The 19,126-nt window shown below is 39.3% G+C and overlaps 4 protein-coding genes and 1 pseudogene across 7 annotated transcripts; 2 read left to right on the top strand and 3 right to left on the bottom strand.

The window, feature by feature from the left end:
* Positions 1-805: 805 nt before the first annotated feature.
* LOC119993823 (MOB kinase activator-like 1A) lies at positions 806-5,191 on the bottom strand. 2 transcript variants are annotated; one of them, XM_038841101.1, is made up of 8 exons: positions 5,093-5,191; positions 3,077-3,125; positions 2,744-2,852; positions 2,388-2,481; positions 2,176-2,309; positions 1,823-1,986; positions 1,298-1,383; positions 806-1,107 (listed from the first exon to the last, which is right to left on the bottom strand). In XM_038841101.1, exons 1-7 carry the CDS (start codon positions 5,113-5,115, stop codon positions 1,309-1,311), a joined length of 648 nt encoding a protein of 215 aa, XP_038697029.1. In that variant the 5' UTR covers positions 5,116-5,191; the 3' UTR covers positions 806-1,107; positions 1,298-1,308. The 2 variants fall into 2 exon arrangements, with proteins under 2 accessions (XP_038697029.1, XP_038697028.1); XM_038841100.1 differs by having other exon boundaries at positions 826-1,383.
* A 154-nt stretch (positions 5,192-5,345) lies between these two features.
* Positions 5,346-7,973, top strand: LOC119993149 (annotated as a pseudogene).
* LOC119993148 lies at positions 6,812-12,586 on the top strand. 3 transcript variants are annotated; one of them, XM_038840103.1, is made up of 4 exons: positions 6,812-6,949; positions 7,981-8,407; positions 8,543-9,444; positions 10,001-12,586. In XM_038840103.1, the coding sequence occupies exon 4, from the start codon at positions 10,087-10,089 to the stop codon at positions 12,463-12,465; it is 2,379 nt and encodes a 792-aa protein (XP_038696031.1). In that variant the 5' UTR covers positions 6,812-6,949; positions 7,981-8,407; positions 8,543-9,444; positions 10,001-10,086; the 3' UTR covers positions 12,466-12,586. The 3 variants fall into 3 exon arrangements, with proteins under 3 accessions (XP_038696031.1, XP_038696029.1, XP_038696030.1); XM_038840101.1 differs by having other exon boundaries at positions 8,543-9,451; XM_038840102.1 differs by having other exon boundaries at positions 8,543-9,451; positions 9,990-12,586.
* Positions 12,587-13,438: 852 nt separating this feature from the next.
* LOC119992530 (60S ribosomal protein L21-1) lies at positions 13,439-14,972 on the bottom strand. Its single transcript, XM_038839265.1, has 2 exons — positions 14,685-14,972; positions 13,439-13,864 (listed from the first exon to the last, which is right to left on the bottom strand). The coding sequence occupies exons 1-2, from the start codon at positions 14,919-14,921 to the stop codon at positions 13,607-13,609; spliced, it is 495 nt and encodes a 164-aa protein (XP_038695193.1). The 5' UTR covers positions 14,922-14,972; the 3' UTR covers positions 13,439-13,606.
* Positions 14,973-15,753: 781 nt separating this feature from the next.
* LOC119993356 lies at positions 15,754-18,554 on the bottom strand. Its single transcript, XM_038840464.1, has one exon. The coding sequence runs from the start codon at positions 18,466-18,468 to the stop codon at positions 15,922-15,924; it is 2,547 nt and encodes an 848-aa protein (XP_038696392.1). The 5' UTR covers positions 18,469-18,554; the 3' UTR covers positions 15,754-15,921.
* Between the last annotated feature and the right edge of the window lie 572 nt (positions 18,555-19,126).

Genomic DNA, 19,126 nt, shown 5'->3' with positions numbered 1-19,126 from the left:
GCGTTTGTTATTACGTTCCGGGCTGGCCGCGCAAAATGGCATAAATGACCTCACAGCCCATCACGGTTGCTTGGAACTCGTTCAGGTAATTACATTTGAGTCCACAGATTTCCGAATTTTCTCTACGTTAGGCCCATATGCGTGGTTGCTCGGAACTCTGAACCCAAATAAAAAGTTATGGCATACCAGGGTTAGGCTGCGACCCATGTAGGCCCAAGCCCATACACAGAAAAACAATAAGAGAAACCTTAGAAACTTCCAAACAATTTCATTATTCTCTTCGGCAAAAAATCTTCAACTCAAACAACTCGTATATGTATTGTCTGCTTTGGAGTTCAAAGCCCGCATGATTTTATTCTTAAAAGAGTCATCTTCAATCCAGAGTAGACTCATGAAACATTTTACTTTTCTCTGACTTTTCAATGTGTGACATTTTATCTTTAACACTATGATATTTTAGGGTTTACTTAATACACTTGTATACTCGATTATGTTAAGCCCAACAAATGAACGATATGGGTTAATAATAACCCGGCGTTCAATTCACAAGTAGTTGCAAAATTTGCTGTAATTGCAGCTGGTAGATAATTTCCAAGGCCCTCCATTCACACATTAACAATAGCAATCCCATTTGCTCAATTACGCAAAATATATGCGCAACTTGGGGTGGTCTTCCACAAAAACGCTGAAAGTTGAAATAGTCGACAATAAACCAATGCCCAAGTAGCTTCTACGATCTGACTGGGCTCCATGAATCAATTACTGACGCAGAGCTTCCCCAAGAAAAACTCTCGGCAAGATCTGATTCACATTTCCACCACTCGGTTTTCACAATTGGATTATAATTGGATTATATAAACTGGATCAAGTATACAAAGCTCATAGCAAACCAAACCAAACAAAGTTCAAGAGGGCTCCAAGTCAGTAAAATTACAACATGCATGAACCACCTATACTTGGTCCAAGTTACTGAATTTTTTCTCCGAATTACACGCTGATGGAAGGCGTACACTGCTGTAATAAGGTCAAGATCCAATGGTCCCCTAAGCCACTATCAAGTTCATAAACCACCTCCCAAGTACCAATGCTTCAAGATTGCTACTCTTTCTTTGACGATGCACGGGGAAAAGCCATGGAAAGTGAAGACAAATTTCAGAAATTCAAAACAAGGCAAATTCACAGGAACTTATATTATGAAACAACTAGGAATTCGGTGGAATCAACTACTGATTATAAGTACTTTTGTTTCTCTCTTGATTTATCATGCATTCCCTACTATAAAGTTGTTACGACTTACGTCAACCCCATTCAGTAAGGAATAACAATGGATTCCACAAGCTCTTGAAGCGGCGCAAGCTCTTTTTTGTCAATTAGCCCAAATTCCTGCACAAAATCAGGAATGATCAGAAAAATTCAGCAACCAATTACAGAAATCCTGCATCAATGAAACATCGTGGATACGATATTTTAGAATTGTATCATGCCAGATGGTACATATAAATAATTTAGTTTTAACATACACTGATGTGCTGCTAATGTATTCTAAGATCTTGAATAGTTTTAGAACCATTCAGCAATAAATCCTAAGCATCCATAGAGTAGTACTGTAGTAGTAGTACTTGACACAAGTATCAAATCAAATCTACATGACGCCCTCACAGAACTATCTATTGCTAAAAAGGTTCAGAATTAGGAAGATAACTACCACATCTACCATATGATCATAGTTACACAACGGAATACAGCTGTGAACGTATGATAAATAATGCATCTCGAATGATAGATCAAATAAAATAAATGAGTCCATATTGAAAAGACTTACACAAGTAAAAAGTATGAAGTGTTTAAAGCATGTGTTCAGATGGGCTTCCTCTTTGAGGCTCACAATTTTTTGAAAGTGAGAATGGTAAATGTGGGCATATACACGAAACAATCTTTTGAAGATTGTCTTCACAACCTCCTTGAAGTTGGGAGGAAATGGCGCACCTGCATAATTCGAAATGACCAATTAATATATACATAGAAAAGATACGAGTTAACACTCAATTCAGGTCAAGTGGAGAGTAACAGCACTTCTAAGACTTGTATATATCATCATCAACATGGAGAGAATCCGATCACTTTTTCTCGGACCTTACATACTATGATAGGGAAACATGTAAATATGTATATTACCTAGCCTTTGAGGAAATATGGATTCGTCATCAAGCTGAGATTCAATCCAGTCCATTAGATATTCAACATACTTTGGAGCAGAAACCTCTATAGGTTTCTTGATTTGCACACCATCTGCCCATCTATACTCATACCTGTAAAATTTCATCTGCATCAGTTTAGCAACTCTACAACAACTAAAACTAGAACAGCAACTGATTAGTATGCCATACTTGGGGCCTGCGGTCATTGTTGGACAAGTCTCAGGGGTACAGAACTCTGTTAGGGTGCCATGGAGCAGATTCACTTGATTGAAGAAATCCACAGCTGAAACAGAAAATTTCAACAACCATATTTCAGAACTAGTTTCCATTCACGCATTCAAATCAAAATGGGAGGAAAATATATTACTAACTTAAGTAAAATGAGCTAGAAAAAGTGTTGGTACTTAAATTATCACTAATAAGTAAATATGTTATGCACTAAACTTATACTAAAGATAAAGAGTTCAAACAAAGCGGAAGCTCTAAAATACTCAACAGAAAAATAAAAATGAAAACGGGGAGAAGGGGGAGAGAGGGAGTGTAACTGTTGACAGCGAGCCACTCATTTAAGTCCTCTCCGGGAGGAAGTCTTACTGCTTCCCTCAGGTTTCCACTACCTAGGGTGGCATCAATATGCTTTCTAAGCTGCGCACCCTGCATAAGGACAAGTTAAGAAATTATAAAAGAAATAAAAATAAACTATACATTGAAGTTCAGTTAAAACAAAATTTCCCAAATTTTAGATTTCTAGGTTGACCACCATGCTATTATGAAATTCAAGTATAGTTAAAACAATTTACTGAATGATCATCGAACAAGTAAGAGAATAAGTGAACGAATGACTACTAAAATAAAAACGAAAAAGAACAAGAAACAACCTTACTCCCTGAGGGTGCACTCTTCTTTGGCCGGAATGTCCTTTGGTTTCTGCTTTTATATACCAATTCAAAAGGAGTTCATCAATAAAATGGCCCAAAAAAACCAAGGCATAATAATAAAAATGACATACTACAGTCGCAGTGACAGCTAAGAATGCTAAAATAGCAATTTACACCATGCATATATCTATCCATGCAATAGAAAATATACAACGTAGACAGAAATGGTAGTCACGGAATAGAGTCGCAAAGATTCTGATAAAACGGTATTATCAACCTTCCAAATCCTTAACACTGTTTATGACTTTATGTCATATAACCCTAACTTTTCCTTTGACATACCCAGAAGACAGGCTATGTTTCCTCAGGCGCCACTGTGCGTAACTGATGGACCTGAATTTCATCGTTCAAAATTTACTAATCCCCAAGCATGATCATGTCATATCACAGATTCACTATTTTCCTTGGACTAAATTCACCTATCTTAATTTCTGCAGAATACAAAATCATAATCAAGCATCTATCATAAAATTTGATAGTCGCGAACTTCTTGATGACCAAAGCTATAGTTTCTGCCCTTCATTTCCAAAAACCAAATCTGGTACCCAAATGATAAATCCTTTACATTTTGACACATAAGTTATTCTTTTACATCTTTACCACCTGATCTTTAAACCTGAAGTTCTGAGCCCTCTCAAAGGGACAACAAATTATATGAGACTGAATGGGAGATCATATATCATCATCGTTAGAGTTGTTATATTTAGGGATACATTCATTTGGGTAACCTTTACTTTACCTTCTTTGTGTGTGGAGTAAGGGGAGTATATGTGAGGGGCAACAAAATAAGACACACACACTTCCTCTCTCCTCTTTCACGCCTGTTTCTTTTCCATCTCTCTTCTTGATATTCAACCATCATGATTGATTATCATCATATCTATGTCTCCAAGTCGTCCTTACAGGTGCAATGATACTTGAACATTCTGGTTCTAACGAAACTTACAAACAACTCAAAGGTGTAAGTTGTGTAACTAATAACTATACACATTATGTGTGAAATCAACGGCCAAAGATGTTCTCATCATTCTTGAAAACAAGATAAGCCGTCATTATTTCATCGTCATCATTAAGCTGTCATTATCTTAACCTAAAAATCATCCAAAGTCAAAAGGTCATAATTACATATGTCATCTGCCACTACCAATTCACCCTTGATGCTTTTGTACCCAAGAAAGTCTGTCTCATAACAACCTTGTATATCAACAATAAATGTTTTCAACAGAAACAATATATTCCTCCATATACTCTGTTACCTAAGTATTTGGGTTTCATAAGGACATATTTAATGTCTAACGTATTGTGCTTAGAACCTAAGAAACACTGTTTCAAAACATTGTAGCAAGTGAAGTACAGCTGATTGACCAAAGATGCTTATATCAAATAAAACAGATGCTAAGCCCCAGGAGAGTCTGAAAGCTGCTCAATCACAACATCAACATCACATGCTCAAAAAGCATAAGGCCTTCCTAGATCCACTTGCAGAGTTAGCAGAACTTATGCAATGGGTTTGACAATATACTCAGATCAAACAAGTGGAATATTTCAACAAGTATTAATACAATCCTTAAACTCAACTTTGAAAATTTACCTAAATTCTCACATAAACTTTGACCGAACCACATCACAGTAATGAACCAAAACCTTGATCAGAAACAACACAGACACCCACAAAAATGATTTACACTCATGCTGTAACTAACAACATAAATTCCACAATCAATTAAGCAAGTGACAACAACTTATGAAATTCTCGAAACCTAAATTGTGGCCGAAGGAATATATTCCATATATATCCCCAGAAGATCATTTGATGCCGATAAGTGTTACTCAGAAGATCAGATCTAAAATAAACGATCTAAACGAATATCCAGAAAAGCAGGCTAAACGACGATCGAATTATACAATAAAAAACATGAGCAAAAGAAAGAGATCAACGACGAAGCTTTCACCAACCTGCCAAGTCCGAAGAGACTCATAGCTTATGAGAGCGCGAGAGGACGTCTTTTTCTGGGTTTTTTCTTTTTTAAACGAGTCGGCATAAGGGAGTTTTTCGATATTTTATAGGGTGTTGGTGGGCCCAACATAAACCGAATTGACGTGGCTCCTTCTGATACGTGAACTATAATGGTAATTATGCAATTAGACCCCTTAAACAATTGGACAGTTTACATAAATACCCCTTAAAATTGAGATTGCTGGTGGTAGCTGCGAACTGAATCCTTCAATATTCATATCCATGAGTGGAATCAGAAGCCAAAATGAGCAGTGACTTATCGGCGACAGTGGCGCCGCCCAGATTGTTCGCGGTGGTGCAATGGCAGGAACTTGAGCGGCAGGCTTTCATCTTCAAGTACTTGAAGGCTGGAGTCCCCGTCCCTTATGACCTCCGCACCAGCATCATTTTGCCCAGCTTCCTCTCCCAACAAAATGGTATAACAGTCTTAAAGATTCAATCTGTTGTTTCTTTCTTTTAGAAATTTTGTATATTTTCCCCCATTTTTAGTTGATGTACAAATTACACTATGATCTTTTTTGTTGCTGTTGTTTATGGATTTTCTGTACTTTTAGGAGATTCTGTTGCTTTGGTCTAATTGTTGTAGTAAGTGCTACCCATGGTTTTAGATAACCTGGGTAGCTGTTTAGTGAAATATACGAGAACTGGTAGATGGGTTTGATTAAAAATAGCATCTTTCAATTATGAAGTGCAATGCAGTTCTAAAGAATCCATGATTTGGGACTTTTGGAATGGTGCCATTTCAGGTTTTTTTTAGTCCTCCATTTGTTGTGGATTCGCTCTCTGCTGTTGCTTTGGGTTCTGACATTTTATTTTTGGGAAAGTAGAATTGAATAAGTTTGTTTATTGGACCCTCCAATTGATTCATGGTTCTATTAAAATGCATAAGTGGCACCAATTGAAGACAGAAATGAATGCAATATGACTCTACAGACTTGCAATGTAGACCTACCGATGTACTACCGTGGAGGTCTCACTAGTACTTAAACATAGCAAAAAAAAGCATGTGATAAGTCCCAAAATGACGTGGATATGAAGGATATAAATTATCTTGGGGTTGAAAAAAGGGATTTGTCTCAAGATTAGTGAAATGCTGCAAAATTCCTTGAGTGAGTGCCCATATAGAGTTGGGTTTTGGTTATTGTTAAGTTGAGAGCAAACTTTCTGCTGATCTTCTATGTAATTTATATGAAAATCATAGAGTGGGTTGATTGTTTGCAGACCGCCTTATCAGAAATGGGGGCAGAATTATTTTTTTTTCCTTCTCTCAAAAGTACCGTAGCATGTCAGTCTTTGAGAGTTCTGTGTACTGGCCCATATTTATTTGTCAAAGATTCCATTGAGAACCCAATAAAATTTGTCTTCTTGTTTTCTTTTTGAACATGTTTTTGTGGAAGTTTAAGTGCTTAGCATGTATAGATTCTTGTGTTATTAGTCACATTGTTTTTGCTTGCAGTGGGATATTGTTCCTATTATGGAAAGAGGACAGACCCAGAGCCCGGCAGGTGCAGGAGGACCGATGGCAAGAAGTGGAGGTGCTCCAAAGATGCATGTCCAAATACTGTGAGCAGCACATGAACAAGGGCCGCAACCGTTCAAGAAAGCCTGTGGAATTACAAAATACCTCTCAGTCCTTACCCACTGTGGCATCAAATATTGCTATTGCAAGCAGCAGTGGCACTGGGAGCTTTCAACCCACTCTTGAGCAATAACTTTCAAGCTCTGTGCTTCGGAAGCAATCTGCCACAGTTGCAAATGGAGCCTACACCATATGAAATTTATGCTAAGGAATGCAGGTATAGCATTCCTATTGGATATTGTTTAAACTTCCTGTGGAGTATATGCTGTTTTATTCATGACTGGGTTCATGCTCTAATTCAACCCCATTTCTCCCCTTCATTTTGGTCTTTTGAGATCTGACGTGAAGTATCTACTGAAAAATCTTAGGATACTGATACTGATACTGATACTGATACTGATACTGATACTGATACACCTTCTATATTGGAAATCTTTGAGCAATTTTATTGCTGTAGAAAACTGTACTTTTTTTTACAAATAATTTGTTGTTGCATAGTTTAGATATGTAGGGTGTCTAAAATAACTTCAAGTCTAGAGGTTACGGAGTTCATCATGCCACTAGTTCTTAGATGTTCAATGAATGCACAAAAGATGTGCAAATATTCTTTCATTTGAGGCCAAGACAAAATTCTTTTGTCTTTTTTTCTTTTTTTATTTTCTATCAACATAAGTAAAACATGTTTTTATATTTACAAATTTTGTTGAGTTTGTAAGTAAAAGGTTAACCCAAGTTGTATGTGTTTCTTTACCTGTGATCTTTGTGGGTTGCCTGAGGGAGTCATTGTTATTTAGTTTCTTTCTTGCTTTCCTCTGGTGTGAAAAATGAAGAGAATTCTAGTTGGAGATACTAGAAATAGAGGGAGGCAAAAGAAAAAGACATGGATGGATATGATAAAAAGAATGTGGACTGGAAAATGGCTAAGGAGAATCGGAGAATCCTCTTATTTTGTGCAACTAAATTTTCATAGAGATTCATGTAGCCATCTCCAAATTGTTTGTGATCATCATAGATTTGATGATGATGATGATTTTCTTTACAAGTTTGAGGGGTTGAATGGGTGTTTCTTGGTAGATTATGCTCTACTACTTAGATTTCTCACAGAGTTCGATCCATATTCTCCGTTGGGAATTATTTCACGAGTAGTGAAGTTCAACATAATGCCCCTCATAATTGATAGAATGCGGGCAACATATAGGTATCCTCTCTTTTACGTATTGAAAATGCAGCTTTCTCTATGGACTGCAGCCTGAAGAAGAAATGAGCAATGGAGAAGCTATGGCGGGTCTAGGTTATAGAGACGACAAAAAATTCACAGAAAGTACATGGAACTTGGTGACATCTCCAATTCCATCGCCTTCCTTAGGAGAGCCAAGAAGTGATGCTTTTCCGCAAAATGACCACACCCAACTGCAGATGCTGCAAGATATTGAGCCACTGACTACGTCCGCCGCAATGTCAAAGCAACAGCACCAGCATTGTCTTTTTGGTAGAGATTTCAGCTCTGTTTCGTCTACGAAGCAAGTTCTACAATCACTTGAGCCATATCTTGATTCGTGGCCAATAAATAGGGATTTTGTTTCACATGTTGATGATTCAATCACAACAAAGCTATCAATCTCTACTCCAATGTATGGCTGCCAATCTAATATGAGGAGCGGTCCTCCTTCAAGGGGTGAGTTATTTCCCTCCCCCCCCCCCCTCTGTAGCAGTTTTTTTTGGAACCTTTGGATCAATTTGGACTAAACAGGTTTTAGTTGAGAGTCTTGGGACAAGTAAAAGGACCCTAATCCTCTACATTTCAATGCAGATGGTTGAAAGAAGTATGTACATACAGCAACTTGCTTGGTTTGAATTTGGCATCCACATCTATGAATCTCACCTGCCTGTGCGCGCAGCCGACTTGTTCGTTACTTACGTTTCTGCATGTTCAAAATGAATGTTAAACTTCTCATAACGGGCAGCCTTTTATTCTGCCATCTAGATTCTTCTGTCCATCATAGCAATCTGTAGAAAGTTATCATGCTTAAAGTTGGGGCCCTTGACTAGTCAGCTAGGCAAAAGGGAAATGCCAACGTACATTGATTAAGTTTTATCTTTGTTTTTAGCTTTTCTTATACATCCCTTTCATTTAAGAACAATCACAGCTTCCATGGGTGAGCACCAAGTGGCCACCAGCCTCTGCGTACATTATAGTATACTATCTATGCTCCCGTCTACAGCGGGATCCTCTTGCACAGGCGCTAAAACTTGTTAAGTATAACCACCCTCTGGCTCGAAATGCCTATCCCCGACACCCGGCTTACTGGGACCTCATTACTAGACAAATAGTGAGAAAACCCAGCACAAGGCAAAACAAGCTTCTGCATCTCTTCCATATCAGTGTTCTCTTCTCTTTACCATTTGAATCTTGAACTCCTCGGAGTCAACCGCACCCCCCTGCGAAGTCTTCTTTCTTTATTATCTGGGCTGGTCCCCCTCTTCTTGTAGAGTTAAAATATAAAATAAAACCCACAAAATGAAATAAAGGAAAATTGTCGGAAATTCATTCTCACGGCTGAAGGAGTTAAACGGAATCTTTCACTTGCTCTCTCGTTGTCCAAGTGGAAAGGAATAGACAGTGTTTGTTCAGAGCAAAAGCAGAGGAGGGCCAGAGGCAAAGGGCAAGTTCTGGATGTCCAAAGCTCAGGGGGTCGCTGGTGATCTTTCATCGTAAGTAGTAAGTCCATTTCTTTCTGATGTATTTTTCCTGACAATTGTGTGATTTTTTCCCTGCTTTTTGTCTGCTTCCATGGCTTTTTCTATGAGCTTTTCTTCCCCATTTCTTCAAGAAAAAGAAAAAACAGTCTCCTTACCAAACAAAATAGTATCTTTTAATCATGTGTAGCAAAAACCCATTTGTGAAATATGTAAAGTTGACTAATCCTATTCTGGTCTAGTTAATACTGATCTTTTGAAAGCAAATTAGGTTTGGAAGAAAGTATTGTCCTTTTGTAAGAATGCGTGTTCATCTCCAGATACCATTATTAATAATTAACAATAATGAGAGTATGGGCTGTTTGCTCGTGTTCACATTTCTCAACTACCCATAAAATAGAAAATGACCAAGACTTGCCGCATGTCCCATTAAATTAATCAGTCAACGATTACTGGTATAATACAGCCAAATCCTGCTTTAAAATTGAAAACTGACCAAGACATTACTTTAAGGTCATCTTCATTGCTTTGTAGATCTAGAATAACTGATCAGTGAATAGATCTTCCCCAGGCTATGTACTATTCTTGTTTCAATCTTCAGCAACTACAATACATAAGCAGCTAAACTGTTAAGCTAGGCAAAGGAGAAGGAAAGATATGGTTGCCATCCCAGAAAGCGTCCAGAGGCTATGGGATGCATGGAATATCAGGGGAGTTATCCTAGTGAGTCTCTTCCTTCAGACAACATTGGTTTTGTGTGCTCCAGTTCGGAAACGGTCGGTGCACAAGTTTGTGGTCGCCTTGTTGTGGTCAGCATACCTACTTGCAGACTGGGCTGCAAGCTTTGCTGTTGGACTCATCTCCAGTAGCAAAGGCAACTCTTCAAGCTCCTCTGCATCTCCGGAAAATGAAGCACTTCTGGCATTCTGGGCTCCTTTTCTTTTGTTGCACCTTGGTGGTCCGGACACCATAACTGCTTTCTCTCTCGAGGATAATGAGCTCTGGCTTCGGCACTTACTTGGGCTTGTTACTCAGGCTGTTGCTACTGGATATGTTTTCATTCAAACGGTTCCCGGAGAAAACAATGTATGGATTCCAACAATCCTCATGTTTGTTGCTGGTATCATCAAGTATGCTGAGAGGTCCAGGGCATTGTTTCTCGCAAGCTTGGATCAATTCCGTGATTCCATGATCAAAGATCCCGACGCTGGGCCCAATTATGCCAAACTCATGGAGGAATATGCTTCAAAGAAAGAGGCAAAACTTCCAACGCAAATAATCATGATTCCGGAGCCTGATAAAGATGCCAAGGCTGCTCGTATTGAGGTAAAGAAAGGTGAACTAAGTGATCTTGAGGTGGTACAGTATGCTTATGACTATTTCAATATTTTCAAAGGGCTCATCGTTGATCTCATCTTCAGCTTTAAAGAGCGTGATGAGAGCCGGAAGTTTTTTGATGAGAGAACACCAGAGGATGCTTTCCAAATGATAGAGGTTGAACTAAATTTCATCTATGGAGTTCTCTATACCAAGGTCCAAATTGTGCATTCTAGGTTGTGGTCTTCCTTACGGACGATATCCTTTGGTGCAGTTGTGTCAGCCCTGGTAATCTTCCATTACCGAGTGAAGAAACGTGTTTTTGAGGATATTGATGTTAAAGTCACCTACACTTTGCTAGGGGGTGCCATAGCCCTGGATTTCATAGCCTTGTTCATGGCCGTATTCTCCGATCGGACAGCAGGTTCTCTCAAGAAGCGTGATGGAAAATCCGATAAGGGGAAATCATTCCTGGCTACCCTTCTCAGGCTTCCAGCTACTCTCCTCACTCGCTTTCTCAAGCTAAAGAAAACAAAGTGGAGCAAGTGTGAAACAACTTTTTCAGGTAGCCGTCAAGCATTGGCTACATCAATCTTCTTTCGCAGGTGGTGTGGATCTGTGTCAGGACATAGCTTGATAAGATATTGCCTTAAAGGACGTCCACGAAGGATCTACAAGGTCAAGCATTTTTCAGACCATGTAACTGATGCTATCTTTCAAATTTTGCACATTGATAAAGCTCTCTTCACCAAAGCAGTGAGTGATTTTTTTCATAAAGTCATCAAATCACTCACTTATTTGCCTTTTATCGGCGGTGTTGTTCGCTTCATCAAAACAATCATTCACCTTGTTGGAAGGGGAATCAAAGCAGTTCTTGATTTCATCATCGAATTTTTAGGCCTCACAGATTTGGTTGATGAGATATTATACAAGTCTAGCGAGCCATTGACTAAAGAATTATGGGACTTTATATTCCACGAAGTGAAAAATAAATCCAAGTTTGCGGATGATCCAGAAACCGCCAAGAGGATAAGCTCTGCCAAGGGTGATTGGGTTCTGCAGTATAGCAGTTCAAATGAAGAATACCAAAATCTAATCCGTTATGTTACTGATGTTGCTTATGATCAGAGCATCCTGCTGTGGCACATTGCCACTGATCTCTGCTACCAATCCGATCTCCAGAACAACTTTAAAGGATACGAGGACACCCATTACCTTCATCTAGAATTCAGTAAGATTCTCTCGGATTACTTAGTTTATCTTTTAGTCATGCAACCGACCATGATGTCTGCAGTAGCTGGTATTGGGAAGATAAGATTTCGTGATACTTGTGCCGAGGCTGAAAGATTTTTCAGGAGAAGGAATTTTGGACCAAACGACGAAACAGATGCCTGCAAAAGCATTCTTGAGATCAATACAGATGTATCGCCTATTGCTGTGAAAGGAGATAGAAGCAAATCTGTGTTGTTTGATGCAAGCATCCTGGCCAAAGAGCTGCAAAAACTGAAGCAGGAGAAATGGAAGTTGATGAGCCGAGTGTGGGTGGAGATACTTTCCTACGCTGCAGGTCACTGCGTTGCAAAAACGCATGCTGAACAAGTAAGTAGAGGCGGGGAGCTTATAACATTTGTTTGGTTATTGATGGCTCATTTTGGGATTGGAGAACAGTTCCAAATCAATGAAGGCCATGCAAGAGCAAAGCTGATGGTTGGCAAGTAGCTGAAGCCGAATCTTTCTGTGCCTGATTTGTATTTGGATTTGTGTTAGTATTTCTGGTGTTGTAACGTTGCAGATTTAAAACATGTATTGCATCTTGTAATCTCGCAGAATTGTCTTTGAATTTGTATATGTCTCAACAGACGTCACGGACATATAGACCTCAAAATGACCTTCCTGATATTGGCTTCATAGTAGTATGTATGCAAATACTTTTATTTTTGGTAACCGAGAATTCCCGAGTTCAAAATATTGGAACCAATTCTAAACTCTGACTGCCACCAACTCTGCTCATTCCACGCTGACAACACTCTGACCGCCAACTCTATTTGTTCCACGCTAGCAACAGGCATGTATGCAATTACGAGTTCAAATAGGTTTTTCGGTTTGTTGGAAGGGTAAGCCACCTTACCAAATAATCTTCATTCGCTTGAGACTCATTACAAAGCAGCAGAACTGCACTAAGCCTCTATTGAGTCTAATAGGAGGCTGAGCTCTGTGCTTGATCCTAGCCTATAATTGCTGGCTACCAATCATTATATCAAAGAAGCACCCTACTGTCCAAATTTTGCGACCACCTCCACCAGGGAGCCATCTCTTAATTTCTATGCAATACAAGCAACCCCATGACTCAAATGGTGTTAACATTACCACTTCACTAATCCTATAGTTAATTGTCAACATTTTTAAAGGAAGATAAGTCATCTCTTTCTTTCCAGAAAGCAAGTATTGAAAGGCAAGAAAGAAAATTCAGCAGAAATTATTACTCAAACTCACAATTCACCACTGAAATATATCCTCAACAAGCTTTGGATTGAGTAGTACTATTCAACTGCCAGAACACAATCATAATAATTGTTACAAATTTCCAGAGATTATAGAAGCACTATCAACCATGATACGCTTACCACTTCCAAATGAGCATTGAATGGACGAAATTATCGAGTTAACATATCTCAAAATTGAAGAATGCTCAAAACCACAACTTTCCACAGATAACATCCATTATATAGAGAAAGAAACTAAGAATACCGGAACTGTCATTAAAAAAGGAATCACATCCAAAATTCCAAATCACTAGTCCAATTGAAAGGTTTCCAACAATTCAAACAAACAGAAATAAAAAAACCAAGAGAAATCACGCCTAATAGCCACCCTTGAGATCATTAACAACATCATAAGGAATGGGCGTAACAGTTTCCAATGTTGCACCTTCCACCATAAAACCGGGTTTAGGGCCCTCTGGCTGTCTCTTTGTGCTTATGACCTCACCTCTTGCCTTAGCCTCAGCTTTCAGCTGATCATTCTTCTGCTTCCTCAATTTAAATTCCTCCGTGCACCTTGAAGGCTGCACGTGCTCCACACGAACATGGATTCTCTTTCTGATTATCCTGTTACCCACCTGTGCATTCAAGGATGTTTTACATATCAGATCCAAAATAGCTGTCACATACACATAAAGCAATGCAGCATATCGCCACAGGACTCACACCTAGAGTGACTGGGTCTGATAAAGCATTTTTGGTCTAAGCCAGCAAAAACAGCTTGTGGGCAATGAAACACAATGCTTTAGCTGTAGCTCGCTTAACAATTGCATTTATACATAAACATGACAATAGAAAATTAGGCCTCCCCTGATCAGAAACCAGGAGATCAGCAATCCAATCTGTATCTAATTCTATATTATATACATGCTAATCAGATTATGTTGGTACAGATGAACAAACAATGAAAGGATGACAGTTTATAGAACATAAACTGACCATAGATTGATTACTATAAGGCCTCTCCTGATGAGAAAAACAAAGAGATCAGCAATCCAATCTGTATCTAATTCTTTATACATGCTAATCTGATATTCAGATTATGTTGCTTCAAACAAACAACAAAAGGATGATAGGTTACAGAACATAAACTGATCGGTTCTGGGTGTGTCTCACAAGTCTCTATTTTAGTGCAGTATCCCCAAATATGTAAATTCCAGACATATACTATCCTATATATATCAACCAGAACTTCATGGCCCCTAGTTCACAGATCATTCAGCTTAATTAACTCGAGAAAACAAACAGATCAACAGAATAATCATCCAAAGCGTCAACTAAAGCAACAATAATAGAAGCAGGAAAATAAACCAGAAAAATACTAAGCAGCAAAACACAGTAACACAAACGAAACCCACATAAGCAAATGGAAATGAGAACCAATAGAAGAATTTATACCTGTTTGTTGACCTCGACACCTAGGGCACGCTTGGTGACATTCCAGACGCGGCCAGTGCGACCATGATAGAACTTATGGGGCATACCCTTGTGGATCGCTCCATTGACCTTGACATCAACATGGTCTCCAATCTTGTAGGTCCTCAGGTACGTTGTCAGAGGTATATACCCCTTCTTCCTGAAGGGCCTGGAGAACAGATCCCTAGTCCTCGCTCTCACACCGTGACCCGCCGGCATCTTTTCACTCTCCCTCTCTCTCTGCGGCTCGCGACTGGGGCGAATGGATGCTAGGAAAACCCTAGGTAACGTATTTGAACTCCTCCATTGGACTCCATATCGTTTGGGCCCAATAACGTCTCTTACTCTCTCTTAGTTACTCCATTATTGGGCTTGAACTGCTTTTATTGATGGACCCTATACCATAGGCAATAGCGCAAGCTGTGATATCAATTGGGCCCAACACCTTGCCAACTCCTTCATTGGGCTCAATCTGAAAGTGCTTTTCTTGAGCCCAGTTTTATTTTCCTCCTCTAATTTTCTGGTTGCCAAAACTAAAAAAATATAGGGGTGTTTCGGTCAGTTTTTGGTTGATCCTTTAAAAAATTAAAAAATATGTAAAATTTTTAACCGAAAACCGACCGTGGTTTTGTTGGTAAATTTTTACAACCCTACTAACCAGGTAAATGTACCTTTCTTTACTCCGTCATATTAATTAACCTCTATGCCGAGGCTCATCCCCCGTTGCCTGCAATGGCAGAAAAAGACCATTGCCAAATCGCAGAACAGATATGATATTGGGAGACATGCAGTCCACTTTACAAAAACCAGTCTCTTTATATAATCTGGAAAGAAGGGGAAAAAAAAAAAAAAAAAACAAAAAGAGAAAGAAACAGGACCATAACACTTCCACTCCCGTTGCCTACTTCAATGAACATTGCTGATCATCACACAAGACTTCATAATGGTATCTAAACTTTTGCATTGATGGATAGAGTTCATCCTAAAGTCACAGAAACAGAATAACAGACTGTTTAAGCAAGTAAACTAGAGACTTAAAAGAGAATCAAGATGTAGTGAACTGAAATCTTATTCTGATTCACAAAATAAATTCACAACACACAAAAATTTGAAAGGAAGTTGATTCATCACAAGGATACAAATGTCTTTCTGTTCACATAGTCCAAGAAGAAACTGAGAAGCACAACACAGTTTTAACAGTCTTATCCGCAAATTGGAGTCATTCTTCAGACTTCAGCCACACTCCTTGGCCATCGCAAGGGCAGAGGGTGATCTTAGGACATTTGAATTTCTCCAAGTACTCCAAATGGGGAAACAATTCCTGCAATTGAGTCCAGGTCATCTTCATTTCTTCCAAATACTTCAAATGTAAGATCTTGACCTTCCATTTATCCTGTTCACTTTCCTGAACTTCACCTATACTTGCAAGGCTTCCTCCTCTGATGCAGAGTTTGTTTAGCTTATTCAGATGCTCAGGCATTAGCCAACTGGGTTTTGGTTTCAGAGGGTAACAGCGCAAGTCTAGTTTCTCTAGAGTTTTAGGAAGCACAATTGTTGGCTCTTCACTTTCCTTTGGTCCTGCTAAACCAACAACCCTCCTCATGGTTTCCAATTTTAATAGAGTTGGTCTTTTCGTCATTGAGCCTAATCTTGCTGGTGGTGGAGGACGACTTCCTTGTTGCATTTTGACATCTCTTGTTTCTGAATTTATGGTCTTCGGTTTCGCAGCACCACCATCTTGCTCTGCTTTTTCATCCGTACTCTTTGAATTCCTGGCATTCTGTTCTGTAGGAGCAATGTTTTGTCGCCCCTTCTCATCATCTCTTGTCTCCGGACTCTTGGCGACTTGACCTTCACCCTCTTTTGTCTCTAAAATTGCTACCTTCTTCTTTACATCACCACTCCCTTTTTGTTTCTTGCCCACATCAGTTTCTGCATTTGTGGCCTCTGTATCCGAAGGATGCTGTTCTGCAGCAACATTTTCTTGTTCTTTCTTATGTTCGTGAATCTCTGAACTTCTGGCCTTCTGTTTCTTACCATCTCCAGTTTCTGGCTGTTCTGTATCTTTCATCTCTGGCCTCTTCTTTACAGCACCACTCACTTTGTGCTTTTTTTCTTCTTTGTTCGCAGGATTTTTGACGCTTTGGATTGTTGAAGGCTTGCTTTGCTTTGAAGTGTTTTCTGCTCCCCAGGCTATTGACAGAGTCTTGAGCTCTTCCAAATTCTGAAGAGCATCAAATCCTTGTTCAATTGAGAAGTCCTTGTATACATAGATGCTGAGTTTCCTTAGCTTCTTCAGTTTAGCCAAATCCGCTAGGCTACATGCGTTTTCCTTTTTTTCATCACTGATCACAAACCCTTTAAGAACTTCGAGTTTCAAAAGGGAAACCAAGGCCTTGGGCATGCGATTAAGCAAGACACACTCGGATATATCCAGGTGGGTAAGATTTGTAAGGAACTGTAGCCAATCTGGAAGAACTTCTAAACTTTGACAGGCTCTTAGATCAAGAATTCTCAAGTTAGAGAGCTTGGCATTTGAGGAAACCAATCTGGGGAACTTGCTACTGGAACTTGGGAATTTCTCGAGTCTGGAGACTCCTTGAAGGCTAAGAAGTCTTAAGTTTCTCATATTGATCAACCCTTTTAAGAACTCTGTGCTTTCAACTTCAATATGCTGTTCTGTTGTCTTCTTGACATCCAATTTCTCCCACCTACCTAGGCAGAGAACACTGAGCTCCTTCATCTTTGAAAACAACTCAGATGGTATATCAGGGTATGGTTCATTGACATTGAACAATGTCTGCAATACTTCAGGGTTTTTGATAGACCCACTTCCCCAAATATTCCTTGAAGACTCTCCATTCACTAATGGGTTGCCTGAAGTTCCATCTGCAAGTTTTACCCAGCATGCCTTGTCACACGTTGATGAATCTGCAGTTGGATTCCCATTAGGGTCATAATCGAAGAACATATTTTTCTTCGCAAGCATAATCACCGCAGAGCGCACTAAAGGCTGCATTCTAAAGCTGTTTATAATCAACTCTCTCTTCTTGTTAACAGGCTCAATAAACCCTTTTCTCATCAGCACCTGAAGAACTTCATCCGCCCTTTGCTCCACCGGATGATCCAATAAACGCTCCCCAACCCACCAATACATCAAAAACCTCCTCTTAACAAGGGCATTTTCAGGGAAGACAGCGAAGCACAACAAGCACAGCTTCTCTTCAATCGTGAGCGTCTCAAACAATCTCTCCAGCTCTTCGTAACTAGGGCTGCTGCGAAAAGCTTCATCGAAGTGTAAATTAGGAACTCTTCGGGTTCCAGATCTGTCGCTAGATTGCAAGTACTGATGAGCTCCGACTCTACTGGAAGTCACTTTGCGAGCGGGTGGAATCTGGCTGTTCAAATTTCCTATATCTTTGAGAATTCGGTTAATCTTTTTGTGATCGATTTCCTTGCTTTCAAGGATGCTATCGAGATTGCGTTTCAGAGTCAGGATTGGTTTGCTGACCTCTTTCTCGTACTCTTTCAGATTCTCATAAGCGTATTTCATGTAATTGAGATCATTACATACCTTCTCCAATAATTGAGAGTCGGAGTCGCTGGCGATGTTGTTGTTGTCGGCGCTGATTGTGTTGCTGCCATTGTTGACAGGGAGAGAGCTCCTGAGAGCTGTGAGCGAGCTGGATATAATGTCAACGATTTCTTTGATGGTAAAGATTTCGTCCGGTTTGCTTCCTTGGGATGGATCTGTGGAGGAAGCCATGGTTGAACGAATGAATGAAAGAACAAATATGGGAAGGAAGGAGAATGATGGGGAAGAAAGAACTTTACAGTCGATCAGTTCCAAGAAAAGTGTTTGCTTTAAGGGACTTTTAATTAGGGTACTCTTAACATTATATGCACCCTAAATTCTACTAAGCACGCCCCAATCTTATTAAATCATAATAAAAAAATATAATATTATTTAGTACAACTCATTTAAGAGAGGTATGAACGTCACCATAACGAATGGAAAACTATCCAAATCTCAAATCATCTTATGAGAATGAAACCCTAAACCTCAAGGTTCTGGACAAACAACTTGACCAATCAACAGTGACGTACCTGAGTTTACAAGGGCCCCGGGCGAGCTCTAGAAAAGAGGCACATGTTTTCTTTTTTATTTATTTTAAAATCAATAAAAAAAAAATTTATAACTTTTGTAGTTGAAATATGTGGAGAATTGTTAGTTTTTAATTGATTTTTTGTATTTAGATTAATATAAAATCAATATTTTTTTCAAAAATTTGAGGCCCCAGAGATTTGGGGGTCTGGGGCGACCGCCCATGTCGTCCCACCCCAAGGCCGCCCCTGTCAATCAAATTATCTCACATTCTCCCCATTTATATTTTCTTAAAATGAAAGTCATGTCATATATATTC

This window comes from Tripterygium wilfordii, chromosome 23, assembly GCF_013401445.1.
Source record: "Tripterygium wilfordii isolate XIE 37 chromosome 23, ASM1340144v1, whole genome shotgun sequence".
Lineage (NCBI taxonomy): Eukaryota > Viridiplantae > Streptophyta > Magnoliopsida > Celastrales > Celastraceae > Tripterygium > Tripterygium wilfordii.
This window is presented reverse-complemented; position numbering and strand designations above follow the sequence as displayed.